Genomic DNA, 20,631 nt, shown 5'->3' with positions numbered 1-20,631 from the left:
AGTGCCGGAATAGAAGTGGTTGTAGGCAAGCTGGCTAACTTGTCTATCCAATCGAATCTGCTAGAAGACATACGGAATGGTCAAAGACATGATGATTCGCTAGCAACGCACATGGATGCAGTCAGAGAAGGCAAGACTACAGATTTCTCAATATCCAGTCAAGGTTTATTGAGATATAAGGATCAGGTATGCGTGCCAGACGATCAGAGTATTAAGAAGACGATCCTAGAAGAAGCGCACAACACCCCATACTCGGTTCATCCAGGGTCTACCAAGATGACTCATGACATCAAGGCAGTCTATTGGTGGCCAGGGATGAAGAAGATCATAGCGGAGTATGTATCTAAGTGTCTGGTATGCCAGCAAGTGAAGGCGGAGCATCAGCGGCCTGCAGGATTATTGCAACCGCTTAGCATACCGGAGTGGAAGTGGGACGATATAGCCATGGACTTCGTGACGGGTCTGCCAAAGACAAATAAGCAGCATGATTCTGCTTGGATAGTCATAGATAGACTAACCAAGTCGGCTCATTTTCTGCCTGTTAAGACTTCTTATACGGCAGACCAATATGCAGACATCTACATCCAAGAGATTGTACGATTGCATGGAATCCCCAAGACGATAGTATCAGATAGAGGATCAGTGTTTACGTCAAGATTTTGGAGAAGCTTACAGCAAGCCATGGGTACTAAGTTAAGTCTTAGTACAGCTTTCCCTCCTCAGACAGATGGGCAGTCCGAGCGTACGATTCAGATTTTAGAGGATATGCTACGCGCATGTGTACTTGACTTCGGAGGATCGTGGAACAAGTACTTACCGCTGATCGAGTTCTCGTACAACAACAGCTACCAGTCGACGATCGAGATGGCACCTTATGAGTTTCTATATGGAAGAAGGTGCCGATCACCGTTGCACTGGGACGAGGTAGGAGAAAGGCAGCTTCTAGGGCCCGAAGCTGTTAGACAAGCTCAAGAAGCAGTAGCGCTTATTAGACAGCGTATGCTTGCTGCTCAAAGCCGACAGAAAAGCTATGCAGATACCAAGCGACGCGATGTGGAGTTCCAAGTTGGAGATCAAGTCTTCCTGAAGATATCTCCTATGAAGGGTGTCAAGCGGTTCGGGAAGAAAGGCAAGCTCAGTCCCCGATTCATAGGTCCTTTTGAGATATTGGACAAAGTGGGACCAGTTGCGTATAGACTAGCCCTACCGCTAGCACTAGCCGATAGTCACAGCGTCTTCCACATCTCGATGTTACGCAAGTATGCGTCAGACCCATCTCACGTCCTCAAGTACGATACCATAGCGCTCCAGAAAGACTTAAGTTACGAGGAACGACCGGTTAGCATCCTAGATAGGGGGATGAAGCAGTTACGGTCCAAGAGCTTTCCTATAGTTAAAGTCCTATGGAGCAATAGTTCTGAACGCGAGGCAACGTGGGAGTTGGAAGAGGACATGCAGAGCCGGTATCCAGAGTTATTTGGTAAGTAAATTTCGAGGACGAAATTCTTTTTAGTAGGGGAGAATTGTAGAGTCCAAGAACTTTACTTAGCTAATTGTTTAGTAGTATTATAGTATGTTTAGTGTTATCATTGTTACTTTGGATTTTTGGTTCAGACCGGGAGTTATTTGGACACTCATAGTAGTACTTATAGATTTTCTAAGTTTAACCTATAGTTTAAGAATATTAAGTATAACCTAAGGTTTGATTAATGTGACTGATATTAAGGATTATATTATTATATTATAAGGTTTAGACATCAACCAATAGGATTTGAAGCACATGTTATGAATGGTAATTAAGGATTAAGTATTTTTGAGGATTAAATTAAATAAGGGTAAAATTTGAATGTTATAGGGTCAGTCAGCAGCCTTGAGTACGTTGAGGGCTTAGTCAAGGCTGTTTAATCCATTCAAACTTAGCTAAAAATGTGTAAATTCGTGTTTAAATATTCAGTGTATGCCGATATATCGCAACTATAAGGGGCGATATGTCGCAGCACGTAGATACGGAAAACACGAATCGATGCACGGTCGCCTCGGGAACAAAGGTCCAGGCGATATATCGCCTATAGGGGGCGATATATCGCCTCCACCAGCATGAATTCAAATACTTTTGAATTCTTTTCCCTTCAGCCATTCAAACTCCTTCAACAGTCCAGCATCTTTTGAACGAGTCTTCAGCCTCTGCTGAACGATTATTCAAATGATTTTCACTTAAAAAGCCATTATTTTTATTCAAGTAAAATCAAGATATTTTCATTCCCAAACTCTATAAATAGGACCTAGTACCCAGCCATTATTCACCATTTGCTCTAAGTTCAGAGGCTGCTAGTGTTAAGTGAGTGTGAGAGTGTAAACACTTGGTTTGGGGAAAAACTATAAGCTTAAACATCATAAGCTTATCAAACACTTTGGGAAGTGAGTTCTATAGTATTTCGATGAAGGTTAGAGTGATCTTGCAATCTTTGAGGTAAACCCAAAACTCTAGTTCCTTTCTGTATTTTATGTTATTTCCTTTCTCAAAACCTTCTACTCAGTCCCCTAACCTTATTCTCATTTTTGGTTAGGGAATCCAAGCTCTTAAGCATATAAGTCGGTAAGTATGTTTTCTATGGTTTAGTCTTTCCATCTCTTTCATTTCATCTCATTTCTTTAGACTTACTCTTTCTTATGGTTTTAGGAGTGTTCCAACAATCCCAACTCAGTCCATAATCTCGGTAACTTTGGTAAGGAAAATAGGCTAGAATTAATATGTGCTTGTGTTATATGTTTTATGTTATTAATGTGTTATGTTTTGTTATGAATATGTTATTGATGTGTATGTTGTAGGCTTGGGCTTATGCCCTATTTGACTAACAAGACCCCAAAAAGATTGTGGGCATAAGCCTATTTAGCTGGTAGGACCCCACTAATCTCATGGGCATAAGCTTGTTTAGTCTATGGGATCCCAAGTAATAATGGCCATTATAATAAGTGTATGTTATATGTGTTATGTTAAGTCTTTATGTTTTCTTATGAATTTATATATATGATTTTGTGTTAGATTTTCCTTGCTGGGCATTAGGCTCACTCCTTTCTGTTTATGTGCAGGAAAATAAGTTTAGAGGCGGAAAGATTTGTGACGCTTGGAGAATGTGTATCGATGATGAATGGAGTCAAGGGGCCGAGCGTTATTCGATTCGAGGATATAGTCTCCTTTTATGTTTTTATGGTTTTTATGTGTATTTTCCGCATTATTATGTAATGTCTTTTATTTTAAATCATGTTTTGTTTTAAAAACAATGGGATCCCATAATCCTTCTTAGTATTCTGCTTGTTTGTAAATAACTCTCATTTTGCAAGTTACTCAATAAATTATGGTATTTTCGTAAAAATGTAAGTTTTATGTATAGTTTCGTTAATGGTCCAAATAGTCTAGATTAGTGGGTCATTACACTCAAGTTCCTTCTCATCATTCAAGAGAATATATAGAAAAATTGGAGAATAATCTACAGAAATTGACTAATCAAGTTAATTTCTTAACTCAATATTTTGTACCTTCATTTCGTCCACCAAACGTTTAGATGCCGCCTGTGCCTGATAGTGACAATATTTCTAGGGCTTCGTCTTCTCAACCTCCAGCTCCAACTCATCCTTTTATGTACGGGGCAGCGCCGTCTCAACATATGGTACCTCCATATATGTACGGAGCAACACCTTATCCGTGTCTGATTCCACCGTCCTCCCAGCCATCGTATCCCTACATGTATGGAGCTGGATCGTCCACATTACCTCCCCAATATCCTTGGTCGATGCCGCCACCGCAGCAATCACAACCACAACCACCGCAACAACCACAACAAGAAGACAATAGGGAGGAGGACGATGCAGCTGATTTAGGAGACTAGGTTTATTTTATTATTAATTATTGTTAAATTTTATGAACAATATGAATATTTGTTATGTTAATGTATTATGAATATGTATAATTGTTATTTTAATAAACTAATTTGAATATTTAATATAATATTTTTATTTTTAATATATTTGTTTTCAATTATTTAAATTTTAAATAATAATTTCGATAAATAATTAATTAAAATTGTATTTAATTAATTAAGTTTTTTTTTTATAAATAGAATAGTATTAGGGGCGACACTGTCGCCCCTGATATTATGCCACGTGCAACCATTTGGGGCGACATAGTATAGTATTAGGGGCGACTAATGGAGTATCAGGGGCGACATATCGACAAAAATAATTCAAAATTTTCAAATTTTTGAGGCGACATTTCAATTTTTAGGGGCAACTGTGTCACCCCTGATAATATGCCACGTGCAACCATTTGGGGTGACATAGTATAGTATTAGGGGCGACTAATGGAGTATCAGGGGCGACATATCGACAAAAATAATTCAAAATTTTCAAATTTTTGAGGCGACATTTCAAGTTTTAGGGGCGACCCTCGAGTCGCCCCTAATGTACCCTTCAGGGAAATTTTTCCACGGGCGACTTTTCGGGTTATTAGGGGTGACATGCGTCGCCCCTAAAACTCATTTTTGTTGTAGTGGTACTATAGGGAGTCTAATGTACGCTGCCCAGTGTACTAGACCTGATATAGCATTTGCGGTAAGTAAACTTATTAGGTTTACAAGTAATCCAAGTGTGGATCACTAGAAGGCAATTGGAAGAGTCCTAGGTTATCTCAAGAAAACCAAAGGACTAAGCCTTCGCTACTCCAAATTTCCTTCGATATTAGAAGGATATACAGATGCAAGTTGGATATCCAATCTTGGGGACAACTTGTCCACAATTGGTTGGGTATTTACACTTGGTGGAGGTGCAATTTCTTGGGGTTCCAAGAAATAAACCTGTATATCTCATTCCACTATGGAAGCAGAGTTCATAGCTCTAGCTGCTACCGACAAAGAGGTCGAATGGTTAAGGGATCTTTTGATAGAGATTTCCCTAATCAAAGAGAATGTATCTACTATATCGATACATTGTGGTAGCCAAGCGACATTGGCTAGAGCATACAGCGGAGTGATAATGGGAAGTCTAGACACATTAGTCTAAGACATGGATATGTAAGAGAATTGATTCAAAGAGGAGTCATCTCAATATCCTATGTGAGAACTAGTGAAAATCTGGCTGATCCTTTCACTAAGCCACTAACGAGGGATTTAGTGGCTGCATCATCTCGAGGGACGGACCTTAGTAGTTTTCTCTCCCGATCAGGGTCCCGGGGCTTGTCGGGGTCCCGAGCCTGATCCGACGGGACTCCAAGCAGTCCTTAGGATACTCCTTGTACCTTGATCGACTCTTTTGGGTTTAGGTACTGACTGCTTGGTTTTTCTTTCTTTGTTCCCAGATCGTCAGTTATGGCCACGGGCGTTACACTCCATTTCGAAGAAGAGGTCAATAGGGCCCCTGTAGTCGTTCCCGGATCCAAGACGCCCACAGGCAACAGGTGGGAAATGGACGTAACGGCCAACTCGTTCCGGAACTACCGGATGATGCTGCTCCTAGAGACGAAGCTGGGCATCGAATCGACTCCATGCCTCTTCCACAATCGCATGGCTAGGCTAGAGGAACGGGCGCATACGTCCGTGGATGGATTCGGGGCTTGGAGCGCTGGTCATATTAGCGCGAGAGCTACGCTCCCGCTTCATGACTACTTCGTACGGTTCCTGAGATATGTGGGGATCGCACCTTTCCAACTGCTGCTGCAAGCGTACCGCCTGCTTGCTGGGTGGAAGGTGTTCTGTGTCGCGAAGGAGATCGCGGAGCCTACCCCGGCGGAAGTCTTGTACTTCTACAAGTTGGTGCCGCAAGTCAATGTTAAAAACAAGAGCCTGGATGGCTTTTACAGGCTGCAGCCGCGGAGTGGCTACCCTGCTCATACCAACACCTGGAAGTAGCCCTCGGATGTCCGGCATTACTGGTTCATGACATCCGGGTTCCTTATTAACAAGAACCCCACACTGCTGCTGGATTTCCAGCGAGTGGGTAAGTATTCCTCCGGACCCTCTCTTTTATTCATCTTTTGCTTCCACCTCTTATCGTATCTTCCGGGTCGCAGGTCCCTTCATTCAAACCCCCCTTACCGAGTTCCTCCTGGAAAGGAGGAGGTTCTATGCCAAGCTGACCGCAAAGCAGCTGGACGTTGGGGGCTATGTCAATGATGACAACCTCCGGCTAATAGGGTTGCTGGCGGCCACCCAGACCATTGTCGTCCCGAGCCTCCGGGGCATCCCGTGTGAGAAGAATGCCGAGGTCCGGGAGCAGCTGGCCCTCGATCACATCGCCGAGGTGGTGAGAGCGGCGCGGGCCACCGTAGCCCAGCCTAAGAAGAACCAGCTTCCGGCGGAAGAGGCCACCTCGGAAGAGCTGGAGGAGCTTTTCGAAGATGCCCTACCAAACGTCGGGACACCCAGGGCTAGTGTATCGGGGCGAGGTAACTCCCCTTTAATCTTAACTTATGCTCCCCAAGTCGGGGACTTAGCTAGGGATAGGCTAGAGCCGCCGGACCTCGCGTTTGGGGCTGATGCGAAGATGATGCCTTCATCTCCCATCCCTGTGGGATCAGAGGTACTAATGTTCCTGTCCGGGTTCCTCCAGTACGAGGGGTTCCTGACCCCGGATGACGCAAGAGACCGGATCCATTCGTTCGCTTTACGGGAACTGAGTCTCGCCCGGGGCTTAGATGAGGGTTCGTCCCGGGCCGTTATTTATTGTGTATTTTCATCTGTTTTGCTTATCGTCCTAACTCCTTTCTCCTGTACTTTTGCAGAGGATTCCGACATGTCTAACCCGGCCAGCGAGATGAGGAGGCTCATCAAGGAACGGTCGGCCAAGAAGGCGGCCAGGAGGCCAAACGTTGTGGCGGGCACGGAGCCCCTCCCCGCCAGTGAAACACCCGGGACAGTGCCCTATCCAGGCGAGGCTCTGGCCGTGGTTCCTTTCCAGGCCGTGGAGCCGGGCGCCGACTTCTCTTCGGACCAACCCCCGGTGATTGATTTGGAAGCAGGCGAGGCCGTCAGCCGGAGCTTAGGAAAGAGGGGCCCGGAAGTCGATGCCGGGGAAGGCAACCCCGGGAAGAGGCCCCGGACTGATCAACCGGACCTGGGAAAACGGCCGGTGCTAGAGGGACGACGCTTACAAGGCCCTGACAATCCGTCGTCAGGTCGAGTTCTCGGACCGTCCTGCCGAGTTTAGCGCTCCCCAGCCGATCGTGGACCGGCTAGCTTCCGAGGCGGGCTTTCGCCCCAAGCTGGGCCAAGACATCGCCCCCATGTCTGCTGATTTGCTGGATCAGGTTGGGAGCACTATGTCCAACCTTCAGCTGAAGAGGTACGCCACGATAGCTAACCCGGACGTGCTGTTCATCTCTCAGGCTCTCCGCCACCAGGCCACCGCGGTAATGTTCGCCTCACTTATATTCCTTCCGTCATTTGTTGGTGGTTTTATTTTCTAACTTTTCTTTGCTCCAGGTTGATTTACTGTCCCAGAGAAGTGCCGATCTAGTAGCCGAGCTTGCCATAAAGATGGAGACGGCCAAGCTGGAGATGGAGGCGGCCGTGAACCAGAGGGAGGCCGCCAAGGAGACCCTCAGCCGGGAAACGGCCCATCTCCAGGAAGAAGTGGCCCACCTGAAGGCGGAGCGCGAGGAGATTGGCCGCGCCAAGGTTGGGCTCGAAGAGGAGCTGTCCCGGAAGACAAAAGTCGCTGATGAAAGGGCGACGCTCTTGGAGACGGCCGCGGCACAGTCCGCCCTGGACAAGGAGGAGATCCTGGCCCTGAAAGCCCGAGTCTGCGAACTGGGCGACTCCCTGCTTCAGGAGAAGGCGGCGCATGAGACGACCCGTCAGGAGAAGGAGGAGGCCGATAACTTGGTGGATGTTACCTTCAACGAGGCCATCTATATGGCCTGGTGCAAGGATAAGAACATGAACCTCCTCGTCTTCCCTGATCCGCAATCGAAGCGTGCCGAATACGAGGCGAAGGAGAGGGAGGATGCGGACCTTCGGGCGGATGCGTTGTAGGCTCGTGTCCTGACCTTGTGCTTTGTTACTGTTTTTGGCTTGTAATTAAACTTAAAACCTTGCTACTTTCTTTTGTTTGTTAAGAAAGCTTCCTTCCATTGTTCAGTAGAGATTTCGATTTGTTGCCTTGCGCTTGGTCCCTTTCTTAATATCCCCGGACATCGTTTGTCTGGGGTGGGACCGGCCTTGGGCTCGGTCCTTTTTTTAATATCCCTGGACGTCGTTTCGTCCGGGGCGGGACGAGCCTTGGGCTTGGTCCCTTTTTTTAATATACCCCCGGACATCGTTTCGTCCGGGGCGGGACGAGCCTTGGGCTTGGTCCCTTTTTTAATATACCCCCGGACATCGTTTCGTCTGGGGCGGGACGGGCCTTGGGCTTGGTCCCTTTTTCAATATCCCCGGACGTCGTTTCGTTCGGGGCGGGATGAGCCTTGGGCTTGGTCCCTTTTATAATATACCCCCGGACATCGTTTCGTCCGGGGCGGGACGAGCCTTGGGCTTGGTCCCTTTTTTAATATACCCCCGGACATCGTTTCGTCCGGGGCAGGACAAGCCTTAGGCTTGGTCCCTTTTATTATATACCCCGGACATCATTCGTCCGGGGTAGGACCGGCCTTGGGCTCGGTCCTCTTTTTTAATATCCCTGGACGTCGTTTCGTCCGGGGCGGGACAAGCCTTGGGCTTGGTCCCTTTTATAATATACCCCTGGACATCGTTTCGTCTGGGGCGAGACGAGCCTTGGGCTTGGTCCCTTTTTTAATATACCCCCGGACATCGTTTCGTCTGGGGCGGGACGGGCCTTGGGCTTGGTCCCTTTTTCAATATCCCCGGACGTCGTTTCGTTCGGGGCGGGATGAGCCTTGGGCTTGGTCCCTTTTATAATATACCCCCGGACATCGTTTCGTCCGGGGCGGGACGAGCCTTGGGCTTGGTCCCTTTTTTAATATACCCCCGGACATCGTTTCGTCCGGGGCAGGACGAGCCTTAGGCTTGGTCCCTTTTATTATATACCCCCGGACATCATTCGTTCGGGGTAGGACCGGCCTTGGGCTCGGTCCTCTTTTTTAATATCCCTGGACGTCGTTTCGTCCAGGGCGGGACGAGCCTTGGGCTTGGTCCCTTTTATAATATACCCCTGGACATCGTTTCGTCTGGGGCGAGACGAGCCTTGGGCTTGGTCCCTTTTTTAATATACCCCCGGACATCGTTTCGTCCGGGGCGGGATGAGCCTTGCGCTTGGTCCCTTTTTCAATATCCCTGGACGTCGTTTCGTCCGGGGCGGGACGAGCCTTGGGCTTGGTCCCTTTTATAATATACCCCCGGACATCGTTTCGTCCGGGGCGGGACGAGACTTGGGCTTGGTCCCTTTTTTAATATACCCCCGGACATCGTTTTGTCTGGGGCGGGACGAGCCTTGGGCTTGGTCCCTTTCTCAATATCCCCAGACGTCGTTTCGTCCGGGGCAGGACGAGCCTTGGGCTTGGTCCCTTTTTTTTTTAATATACCCCCGGACATCGTTCGTCCGGGGTGGGACCATGCTTGGGCTCGGTCCTCTTTTTCGCATGTGCCTGAGATGACATCCCCCGCAAGTGAGCGGAGACGAGTCTAGGGTCACTTGAGAAAGAAATTCGAAAGGAATTCGCCCTGAGGTGTACATTTTCTTGGTGACAATAGCCCTTTACGATGTTTTACACACGTCGTTTTCATTGTTAAAAAGGGAATTAGCCCTGAGGCGTACATTGCTTACAACGTAAATACTAAACTGGGACGATTTCTAGGACTACTGGTAGTATTTACGGAGATGCTCCGCGTTCCAGGCTCGCAGGACTTCGGAACCATCGAGCCGCTTCAAGCAGTACGTTCCAGGGCAGACCTCGTGCTGGATCTCATACGACCCTTCCCAATTAGAGCCCAGAACCCCTACTCCTGGATCCTGAGTGGCAGGGAAGACCCTCCGCAGGACTAGATCGCCGGTTTCGAACTTGCGGTTCTTGACTTTGGAGTTGAAATGCCGCGCGATCTTGCCCTGGTACATCTTCAACTGCACTTGCGACTCTTCCCGGATCTCCTCGATAAGATCCAGCGATTCCTGGAGTAAGACGTGGTTCTGGGTAGGGTCATATGTGTCGCGTCGATGGGACGGGACAGTCGTTTCAATTGGGATGACGGCTTCGCATCCATAAACCATTGAGTAGGGGGTGTGCCCAGTTGACGTCCTTTCGGTCGTCCGGTAGGCCCACAATACGCGGGGGAGTTCCTCGGGAAATTTGCTCTTACAGGCCTGGAGCTTTTTCTTCAGCGTCCTTTTTAGGGTTTTGTTCACGGCTTCGGCCTGCCCGTTCGCCTGTGGTCTGGCGACTGCCGAGAAACTCTTCACTATACTGTGTCTTTCGCAAAAATCCGTGAAGTGGAAGCTGTCGAACTGCTTCCCATTGTCGGACACGATTTTGTAGGGGAGGCCATATCGACACACTATGTTGTTGACGACAAAATCTAAGGCCTTCTTGGACGTGATCGTGTTCATAGGCTCCGCCTCGACCCATTTCGTGAAATAGTCTACAGCCACAATGGCATACTTTACACCTCCCTTTCCGGTTGGGAGAGATCCCACAAGATCGATCCCCCACACTGTGAAGGGCCAGGGACTGTTCATCAAGGTTATCTCTGTCGGGGGGGCCCGAGGGATCTTCGCGTACCTCTGGCACTGCTCGCACTTGCGGACGTAGTCGATGCAGTCTTTCTTCATGGTGGGCCAGAAGTATCCTTGGCACAGAATCTTCTTGGACAAACTAGGGCCGGCCGTGTGATCTCCGCAAAAGCCTTCGTGGACCTCATGCATGATGGATCCCAGCTCAGTCCCGGACACGCACCTGAGGTAAGGCATAGATAATCCCCGACGATAGAGTTTCCCGTCCATCATGACGTACCGGTGGGCCTGGTAAAGGAGTTTCCTGGCCGCGGCTCGATCATTCGCAACTACCCCGGTGGACAGGTATCGGATCAGCGGCCCCATCCAGGAAGTGGAGTGGTTGACCGTATTGACGGTGGGAGCCCTGATGCTTGGGACGGGGAGATGGTTGACGGGAACCAGTCCGGCCAGTTCGGCCTTTGCGTCGGTTGCCAGCTTAGCTAATGTATCAGCGAACACGTTCTTCTCCTGGGGAATCTGGCGGATGGAATGCGCCGCGAACGTCTGGAGAGTCTCCCTCGTTTGAGTCATGTATGCTGCCATTCGTTCTCCCTTGGTCTGATACTCCCCCGAAATCTGTCTGACTACCAGCTGAGAATCACTGTAAATTTCGAGGTTCGTTGCCCCTACTTCCCGGGCTAGACACAGGCTGACTAAGACAGCTTCATGCTCCGCCTCGTTGTTCGATGCTTTGAACTGGAAACGGAGGGCATTTTGTAGCTGGTGCCCCTGTGGTGACACCAAGATGATCCCGGCGCCGGCCCCGTTCTCGTTCGAGGCTCCGTCCACGAAGATTTTCCAAACAGGCGCCGTCGGGGCCGCGGGGATACTATCTTCTGGGGGGACCCCGGAACATTCGACGATGAAATCGGCCAGGGCCTGTCCCTTGATGGACACCCGGGGCACATAAGATATATCAAATTGGCTCAGCTCCATTGCCCATTTCAGGAGTCTCCCCGACGACTCAGGTTTCTGCAACACCTGCCGCAGGGGATGGTTGGTTAAGACCTTTATGGCGTGAGCTTGGAAGTAGGGTCGAAGCTTCCGGGATGCCATCAAAAGGCAGAAAGTCAGCTTTTCGATCATCGGGTACCTAGATTCGGCGTCTAGTAATCGCTTGCTCACGCAGTATACCGGGAGTTGTGTCCTTTCCTCTTCTCGTACCAATGCGGCGCTGATGGCATGCTCGGTCACGGCCAGGTATAGATACAAAGGCTCTCCTTCGACTGGCTTCACCAGGATGGGGGCCTTTGCCAGGTGTTCTTTCAGCTTCTGGAAGGCTTCTTCGCACTCAGGTGCCCACTCGAACCGCTGGCTCCCCCGAAGGATGTTGAAAAAAGGGACGCACTTGTCCGTGGCCTTAGAAACGAAACGGCTCAGGGCGGTCACTCGCCCCGTCAGGCTTTGGACGTCCTTGTGCTTCCGGGGAAGGACCATGTCGATCAATGCCTTGATCTTCTCTGGGTTGGCTTCGATTCCTCGGAAGCTCACTATGAAGCCCAGGAACATCCCGGAAGCTACGCCGAAGGTGCACTTCTTAGGGTTCTGCTTCATCCCGTACTTCCGGATAACTGCGAAAGCCTCCGCCAAATCGTCCGAATGGTCCCGCGACGTCTTGGACTTGACCAACATATCGTCGATGTATACTTCCATGTTTCACCCTAGCTGGGCCCGAAACATTCGATTGACGAGACTCTGGTAAGTTGCTCTGGCATTTTTGAGTCCGAAGGGCATGACTATATAGCAATAGATGCCCTTGTCGGTTTGGAAACTGGTGTGCTCCTGATCCGCCACGTGCATGAAGATCTGGTTGTAGCCTGAGTAGGCGTCCATGAAACTCAAGATCTCGTAACCGGACGTAGCATCCACCATTTGGTCTATTCGGGGGAGCGGGAAACAGTCCTTTGGGCACGCTTTGTTGAGGTCCGTGAAGTCGATGCAAGTTCTCCAGGTCCCGTTAGGTTTCGGCACCAAGACCGGGTTGGCCAGCCATACGGGGTATACCGCTTCGCGGATGAAATTGAAGGAAGACAACTTCTCCACCTCCAGCTTGAGGGCCTCGGCCCTTTCCATCCCCAAAGGTCTGCGCTTCTGGCGGACCGGGGTCGCGTTTGGGTCAATGCTTAATGCGTGGCAGATGATATTGCGGTCGATCCCGGTCATATCGGAGTGGGACCATGCCAGAAGATCCTGGTTTTCCTGGACTCGGGCGATAATGGCGGCCCGAATGTCCGCCGGCAGGCTCCTTCCCACTTGGATGACCCTGGTCGGGTCAGTTTCGCTGATGCATACCTCTTCAATTTCGTCCATTGGCTCCAGGACGCGCTCGTCTCCAATTTGCGGGTCCAGATCGTCCTCTTCCTGGACTACTTGCTCAACTGGGCGGAGGGCCGGCTCGACGGGCTCCTCCCGGACCATATATACGGGACGGGCAGAGACATGGTAACACTTTCTAGCGCTTTTTTTATCTCCCCGAACAGTCCCTATTCCTCCATTGCTGCATGGGAATTTCATGCATAGATGGCGGATGGAGGTGAAGGCCCCGAACTCGACCAGTGCGGGCCGGCCAAAGATGACGTTGTACGAGCTTGAACTTGAACGAGCGCTGCGACTCATCCCCCAGCGTCACTAGCAGATGGAATTTTCCCATGGGGAGAAGCGCATCTCCGTTGAAGCCGTAGATTTGGGTCAGGCAGGACGCCAGATCAGCCTCCGTCAGGCCAATGGCAGCAAAGGCGGGTTTGAACAACAAGTTGACAGAGCTTCCGTCATCCACCAACACGCGGGATACCAACTTGTTGGCAATTTGAGCATCTACGACTAGCGGGTCGTGATGCGGAAAGTGGACGTTGCGGGCGTCGTCCTCCGTGAACGTGATGGGGAGGTTCATCAGTCTAGGGCGCTGAGCCGGGGCTTGGACAAGGGTGCAAAGTTCTTGGTCGTGGTCCAGCTCACTCAGATAGTGCTTTTGGTCATTCTTCGAAGGTCCTCCTAGGTGGGGTCCGCCCGATATGGTCGCCACGTGCCCGTCCACTCGAGGGGGAGCTGCCCCGGAAGGATAGGGCATTCCAGGGCCGGGAGCCTGCGCGGCTATGGTCCCCTGAGGGGCCTGCACTGGAGGTCCCTGTGCATACCCTCCCTGGGGCGGGTATGCACGAGTCGTCACCGGTGCAATGGATTGTCCGGGGCTTGCCGACATACCCGGGACACTCACGGGCATTCTCACCCACTGATGGAGGTGCCCCAACTTGATGAGGTTTTCAATATCGTCTTTGAGCTGTCGACACTCGTCGGTGGTGTGGCCCTCGTCATTGTGATAGGCGCACCATTTGTTGGTGTCTCTCGGATTCCTTCCCCCCTTAAACATGGGGCTAGGTTTCCGGTAGTGGACCGCTCTTTCTGTCGCCAGGTAGATGTTTTCCCGGGTGTCCACCAAGTTGGTGTATTCTGAATATTGGGGCTCGTAGCCCCTCTTCCCCTCTTTGGCCAGCTCAGGTCGATTCTGGCCTTTGCCGGATCGCTTCCCCCGGGAGGGATTCACGCTTGCCTCGGTTATTCCCGTCTGCGATTGCTGGGCTACGACGGGGGCCATACTGTGCCCTGCCGGTGTGACACCATAACCAGAGAAGTGCGTTGACTAGGCCGGGGCGTACCCCGAAGCGGCAGGGCCGTATATCGTAGGTGTGTAACTGATGCCGGGCGTGACGGCCGTCCCCGGGACTATGGGGGGCGTGGCGTAGGACTGCGCAGGGAACTATCCCACACCTCCCGGAATCGTCTGAGGGATGGGGTGAGGGGTCGGGGGCCACCCGAAGGCCTGGATCTGAGCCTCCTCCCAGTTGATGAATCCTTGGGCCCTCCTGATGAATTCTTCCAAAGTGGCCTGCATGTCGTCCCAGAGTGGGGAGCCGGCCCGAATCCCAGACTGCAGTGCCACCAGGCACTGTCCGTCATCGACCTTGGTCTTGGAGGCTTCTTCAGTGAAGCGCTGTATGCATGCTCTCAATGTCTCTGCGGGTAGTTGCTTAATATTGGCGAGGGCGCTGATTTGCATGTCCATCCTCATGGCGACCACGAACTGCTTCTGGAATGCCGACTGTAGCCCGGACCAAGTCTGGATGGACCCCGGTTTAAGCCTTTTCCACCATTCTTCGGCGGGACCGCCCAACGTGATGGAGAAGCAGAGGCATTTGCCGTCGTCGCTGCGTGAGCCACGGTCATGAGTCGGTTGTACCGAGACAGATGATCCCTGGGATCTGTATTTCCAGTATAGGCGGTGAGGCTTGGCATCTTGAACCCCTTGGGCAGTATGGCGTCCAGGATGTGCCTCGCGCACGACTCTTTATCCTCTTTGTCAGAGTCGGTGTCCGCGCCTTCCTGCTTGCGGACCAAGCGATCAGTGACCTTTTTCAATGCGGCCATTTGCTCCATGAGCTGCTTGGTTGTGCTATCCTCCAGGGGGATTCTCTCGTTCCACCTGTCATTGATGTCGTTCCTGAGGTCGCCGTCTCGAGGGAGGATTTTTTCCTTGCGGGCCCGCTCCTTCCGGGCATTCAGTCCGTCACGTAAATCTACCCGGGAAGTATCGTCCTCTGAACTTAGAGCGTTACGATCCTCGCGATGAGATCGTTCCCGACGGTTCTTGTTGACCGAAGCACTCGGGTGCAAAGACCTTTCCCGCCCGCATGGCCCTGGGGGGTGCCGGGGCTGCCCGTTCTGTGGCCGTGCTCCTTGCGGATCGATTGGGTGGCCTCTTCCTGAGACGGGGCGCACCTTCTCTTTCCTAGGAAACGGCCGCGAACGTGCCCCGGCTTTCTCGACGGGGGTGGCCTTCTCCCGGCTCTTCCATCGCTCCTTGTCCGGGACTCTCGGAGCTGCGTCGGGAAAAGGCTCTGGGGGAAGGATCGGACTAGCACCTCTGGGGCCCCCGACTTGCTCTTGGGGAGCGGGTTGTTGCGTTTTTGGAAGTGGGCCAGCTGTGGGGTTGGTTGCTGGGCCCTGTGCTTGTAGGGCTCGCAGAGACTCCTGCACCCGGCGGTGTGCCTCCGCCTGTTCAGCCATCTTGGCTTCCTGATCCAGGATCTGCTGCCTTACTCTAATCACCTCCGAGTCTTGCTGATCGTCGCGAGGGATCCCGGGGTCCGCGGCTTCATCATGATACTCCCCCTCGTTCTCCTCCTCGTAGTAATCTTCTTCGTTTTCTACTTCGTACTCTGCCCCACCCTCGTAATCTTGTGACTCATCTTGGTGAGACGTCTGAGGAGGCACGTCCTCAGGCAGGTCCTAAGGAATGTGCTGAGAAGGCAACGGGTCTCCGTTACCTTGCTATGGGTTGGTAGGGTCGAAGGTGGTATGTCGTGTGTCCACCATCGTAGTAAAGGCCTGACGTTGGCGCTAGCTTCCTTCAGCTCTCAATGAAAGCACCAAACTGTTAACCGAGATTTTCGGCAACTATATTAATGAACAATATTTACTGATAATAATAATAATGAAAGTAGAAGATTGACACGAGGTTTTTACGTGGTTGGGGCGTTAACTAGCCTTAGTCCACAAGTCTATATATTAGAGCTATAAGAAGCTTTTACAATGGAGTTTTCTGACTCTATCTGAACAGAGTTTCTGCCTTTTTTCTCTCTCCTTTTTTTTTTGTGCGTTGTTCTACAGCTTATATTTATAAGTTGAGGGGAACACCGGGTCTGGGCCGGATCCGACCCGGGCCCATCAGAGAAATGGGTACAAGGGGCCTTTCTAGTGGAGGCCCAATACAAAAAGGTATACAATACACGAAATTCAAACCAGCTAAGGCCCAATTGGTTGACCTGAGACACAAGCCTTCGCCCGACAAAACGGCGCTTTAGCTCTGACCACTTCGAGTCACGAGGCTGATTCAGGAGACAAGACCGGTCAGGGTACTTTCCTGCGCAGTCCTGACACACCAGTGGGCAATCCTGAGGTGACCTTTTCTGCAGGCGAAAAGTGGGGGACAATGCCCACGCGAAATGAGGCGGTTTCAGGATCCTGGACGCCTGGCCCTTCAACTGGGGAGGAGGTGACCCAGGTCCGTTTACCTTTGGCCCGCTTCATTTACCTCGGGCCCGGACCATACCAGGCTCCAGGATAGGGACGCGTAGGCCGCGACGGTCCGGGCACTCTGGACATCGTCGGGACCGTTCAAGCTGAAGATGAACCCGGAGGGACGTCCCGGACCCCTCCAGACGGGCCCAGCCTAGAGTCCCTGGTCCGTACCAGTTCCCTTGGGCGATATTCAAACCAAGGGACCTTGGGCCAGGCCCATACGCCGAGCCGGACCTCTGACCGTGGGCCAGGGCGAAGGCCCAAAGCCCTTCCAGGAAACGGGGATAACATAAGGTAACCTTTATTAATATAACCGATGTTATTGCACCTTGTAAATGAATTTATGAAATTTCTAATTTTTCTATGGTAATATAGGTGTCTCAAATGCGAGTTCAAAAATTGCCTCTGGCTAATGATGACTTGTATTCATTATCACAAGGACCATTGGAACGATACAAAAGCTATCTTAGTTGTATTGTAAATGGTCTTCGGTTTCGCTGTAAACAACGCAATGATATGATGAAAACACAATGCTCTGGTGTTTGCATTGAAGGTGATCATAATAATGAAGAAATCATATACTAAGGTGTCCTTTTAGAAATCTTGCAATTATCGTTCCTCTTAGATAGAAGAGTATTTCTATTTCGGTGCAAATGGTACAATTCTAGTAGTCAGTCCATTGTTGTTGAGCATAATCTAACATCCATCAACACAAGTGCTAATTGGTGTCTTGATGATCCATTCATTTTTGCAACACAAGCACAACAAGTATTTTATCTTGATAATATGAAGAAAGGTTCAAATTGGAAAGTTGTTGAAAAAAGTGAATCATCGTAACATCTATGATATTCTTGAGACACATGTGAATGCTAATGAGTTAATACATGCAGAAATATTTCAAGAAGAAGAGTCAACAGAGCTGCCTCCTTTTCAACCAGTTGAGGAAGTGGTTGAAAATTCAACATTAGTTCGACAGGATGTAGAACTATTAACACTTCCTGGTCATCTTTTTGTGGAATTGAATATCAATACTCATCTTATATTAATTGATGAAGATGAAGATGAAGATGATTACGAGGAAGACAATCATTATGATGACGGAAATCCTTTCTTTAATGATGAAGAATTACCATTTGAAGAAACACAAGTTAATTCAGATAATGAAAAAGAACAGGAGTTTAATGATGATGATGATGATGATTCTTAGATTTTCAAATTATGAATGAAAAAATTAGTAGTAAACTATTTTCTATATTTATAGATTTGTTTTTCATGGCACCTGGACGACGAGGGAGACATACTACAACTGAGGGTGGTCATTTTATGCGCTCAACCACTCAAGCTACAAAGCAATTTCCACTTTCACCATCTTCGTCTTCTACAATGGGTAAGTAATTTTCATAAACTTAGCTATCTTATTATCTAAATGTTTGTATGAATTTTATTTTGATAATTAATTATTTTTTCAGAGCCTAGCACAGAAGATAGCAGTGCATTCTCTTGTGCACCTTCATCATCAGAAGCAGGTTTGGTTTTTAGATTTTATATCTTATGTCTGTATGAATGTTTGTAGTTAAAATTTTAATGTTTTATCTGTATAAGTGGCTGGAATGTTTTATTTTTAATGAACTGTCATTTAATCTTAACCCTGTTGGCTAGCCATTAAAGAATAAGTGTGTAACATAGATTATATATACTTAAACTAGTTTATTTTTTTGGGTATCATTGTTTTTGTAAATTATAGAGTAACATTTACTCAAGGAGATCCCCATGCATCTCGAATAACTTGGAACCATTTTAAAAGTTTGTTTTATTATCAATTTGATACATATCTCACACTCTTACAAGAATTGAATTTTTAGTTTAGGATATCAATAAATAAATTATTAATTTTGCAGAGCCTTGTATCACCACAAAGTCTTCTAAACGAGGGCCTACTCGTGGTAAAGGGACTATCATAGCTGCTAGAGTTGCTCTGGGTGGCAAGTTATTTGTTACTTTTAATAGTGATTGTCGCCAAGCTATTTGTACAAATGCTGAAAAGTTTAACAATGAGATTGGATTTGTTATTCGTAATCATGGCACATTTACTTATAAAGAATGGAGGCTTGTGCCGGAGGAGGTGAGAGCGCCATTGAGACAATATCTTTTGGTAGGTTTTTTGTTACTTTAACATATTTTTGTCATATATAGATTTTGATATTCAATAACTAAATTTATTTTCATGTCGTAGGAAAGTTTTGACATCAATTTGTGTGATAAGACGACATTGAAATGCATTGATGAGCAGATGAGAAAGGCATGGAGAGGACACAAGTATAAGCTTCACACTTATTTCAAGGAGATTGGAGGAGAAAAAGATGTTGAGTTAGCTAATAGGAAGCCCCATCCAGAGTTAAAGGTTAATCAACATCGAGATTGGGAGATTTTATGTGATTATTGGACGTCAGAGAAATTTCAGGTAATTATACAACTTATTTTACTATTAAAATTTTTGTGGTTAATTCTCCAAATTCTCAGCTGCTCTTCTCTTGTTGTTTTTTTTTAAGTTATAACTGAATGGCTTGGCTTATCAATAAAGAGGGCTCGACTCTTATTATAAATAACAATTTAGTAATCTCATTTATTGAATTGTGATGTAAGAAGAGAGGAAATAATGTCTTGTGAGTTTGTGATATCTAATTATTGTTTTGGAGAGATTAGCAAAATGATATATACTTGTGTTCATGGATTAGATGTGTGTGAGCAATCAAGCACGTGAGAGTTAACTAAGACTTTTGACCGCTATATATTCATTCTTCATAAGTTTAAAAATGATTATTTATAAGTTGTATAATTATATTGTGATTTTTTTGGTAGGATCGTATGATGACTTTACGAAATGAGCATTCTCCATAAGTATTGTCTGATAAGAATATCATGGAGCGTGTTCTTGGGCGAAATTATGTTCGCCTACGAGGGTGGGGGCGCTCACCTGCTTCCACAACCACTTCTGATACTGATTCAAGTGGTTGCAGACGCCCGACGTATGATGAGTTACATGAGCAACTTCAAGAGGTTTTGAACACTACAAGAGGTTAGAGGCTGCCCATTACCAATGAGCAGTTGAGTGGTACCTTTATGCTCCATTTTGTTTTGCAGGTTGTGAGTATCCGGTGTAATATTGTGTGTAGCTCCACTGTCTATGTACCAAGAGTTGTCATGACCGACATCAACTAAGGAAGAGGAGTAAAGAGCTTGCTGACCCTGTCCAGAGGACTGTTGTTAAGGTGGATTGATGTTTGGGTTCTGTTGGTTAAAACCAGGAGCAGCAGCTTGGAAGTTGATATCGAAGCGATGATAGCATTTAGCAACCACATGTCCCACACGATTACAAAGCTGACAAACAGGACGATTGCCTCTTCCACCACGGCCACGAGGTAAGAAGACACGATGTTGAGTACCATTAGAATTCAGTTAACCACCGATAGTAGCGGACCGTCGAAACTAAGTGGCAAGATTGGCACTGGGAGTGATCATATCACCATTTGCAGGAGTGTTGAGTTGTTCCAATCACATTTCTTGACTCTGCAATAGAAACTGGACTTCCTAAAGAGTTATGGGATCTGATCGTGAGGTGAGAGTGATGACCACACTGTCATAATCATGTCCCAGCCCGCCTAGAATGTACAGAATCAACTCTTCATCTGAAATTAGTTGGTCTGCAGCAGAAAGATTCTCAGCTAAACTAGTCATTTTCAACATATAGTCATGAATTATTAAATTCCCTTTCTTAAGAGATTGAAGTTGAAAGACGATTTGGAGAGTGCGAGCTTTGGATTGTGTGGTGAAGAGAAGTTCAAG

The 20,631-nt window shown here is 48.4% G+C and overlaps 1 protein-coding gene across 5 annotated transcripts in view; it reads left to right on the top strand.

Moving 5' to 3' along the window:
* LOC133783775 (uncharacterized) overlaps nt 1-19,553 on the top strand; it is a 31,867-nt gene extending 12,314 nt beyond the window's left edge. For 4 of the 5 annotated variants that reach the window (XM_062223406.1, XM_062223407.1, XM_062223409.1 and 1 more), the window contains 4 exons: nt 18,050-18,175; nt 18,258-18,314; nt 18,687-18,940; nt 19,022-19,553. In XM_062223406.1, coding sequence (XP_062079390.1) covers nt 18,061-18,175; nt 18,258-18,314; nt 18,687-18,940; nt 19,022-19,336 — 741 coding nt within the window. In that variant the 5' untranslated portion in view covers nt 18,050-18,060 and the 3' untranslated portion in view covers nt 19,337-19,553. Of the gene's footprint in view, nt 1-17,980; nt 18,176-18,257; nt 18,315-18,686; nt 18,941-19,021 lie in introns of those variants that run through there. The other variant, XM_062223405.1, reaches the window with a different exon arrangement.
* Nucleotides 19,554-20,631: the final 1,078 nt, after the last annotated feature.

This window comes from Humulus lupulus, chromosome 6 (genome assembly GCF_963169125.1).
Source record: "Humulus lupulus chromosome 6, drHumLupu1.1, whole genome shotgun sequence".
Taxonomy (NCBI): Eukaryota; Viridiplantae; Streptophyta; class Magnoliopsida; order Rosales; family Cannabaceae; genus Humulus; species Humulus lupulus.
Note: the sequence above shows the minus strand (reverse complement) of the source record. Positions and strands in the feature narration are given on the sequence as shown.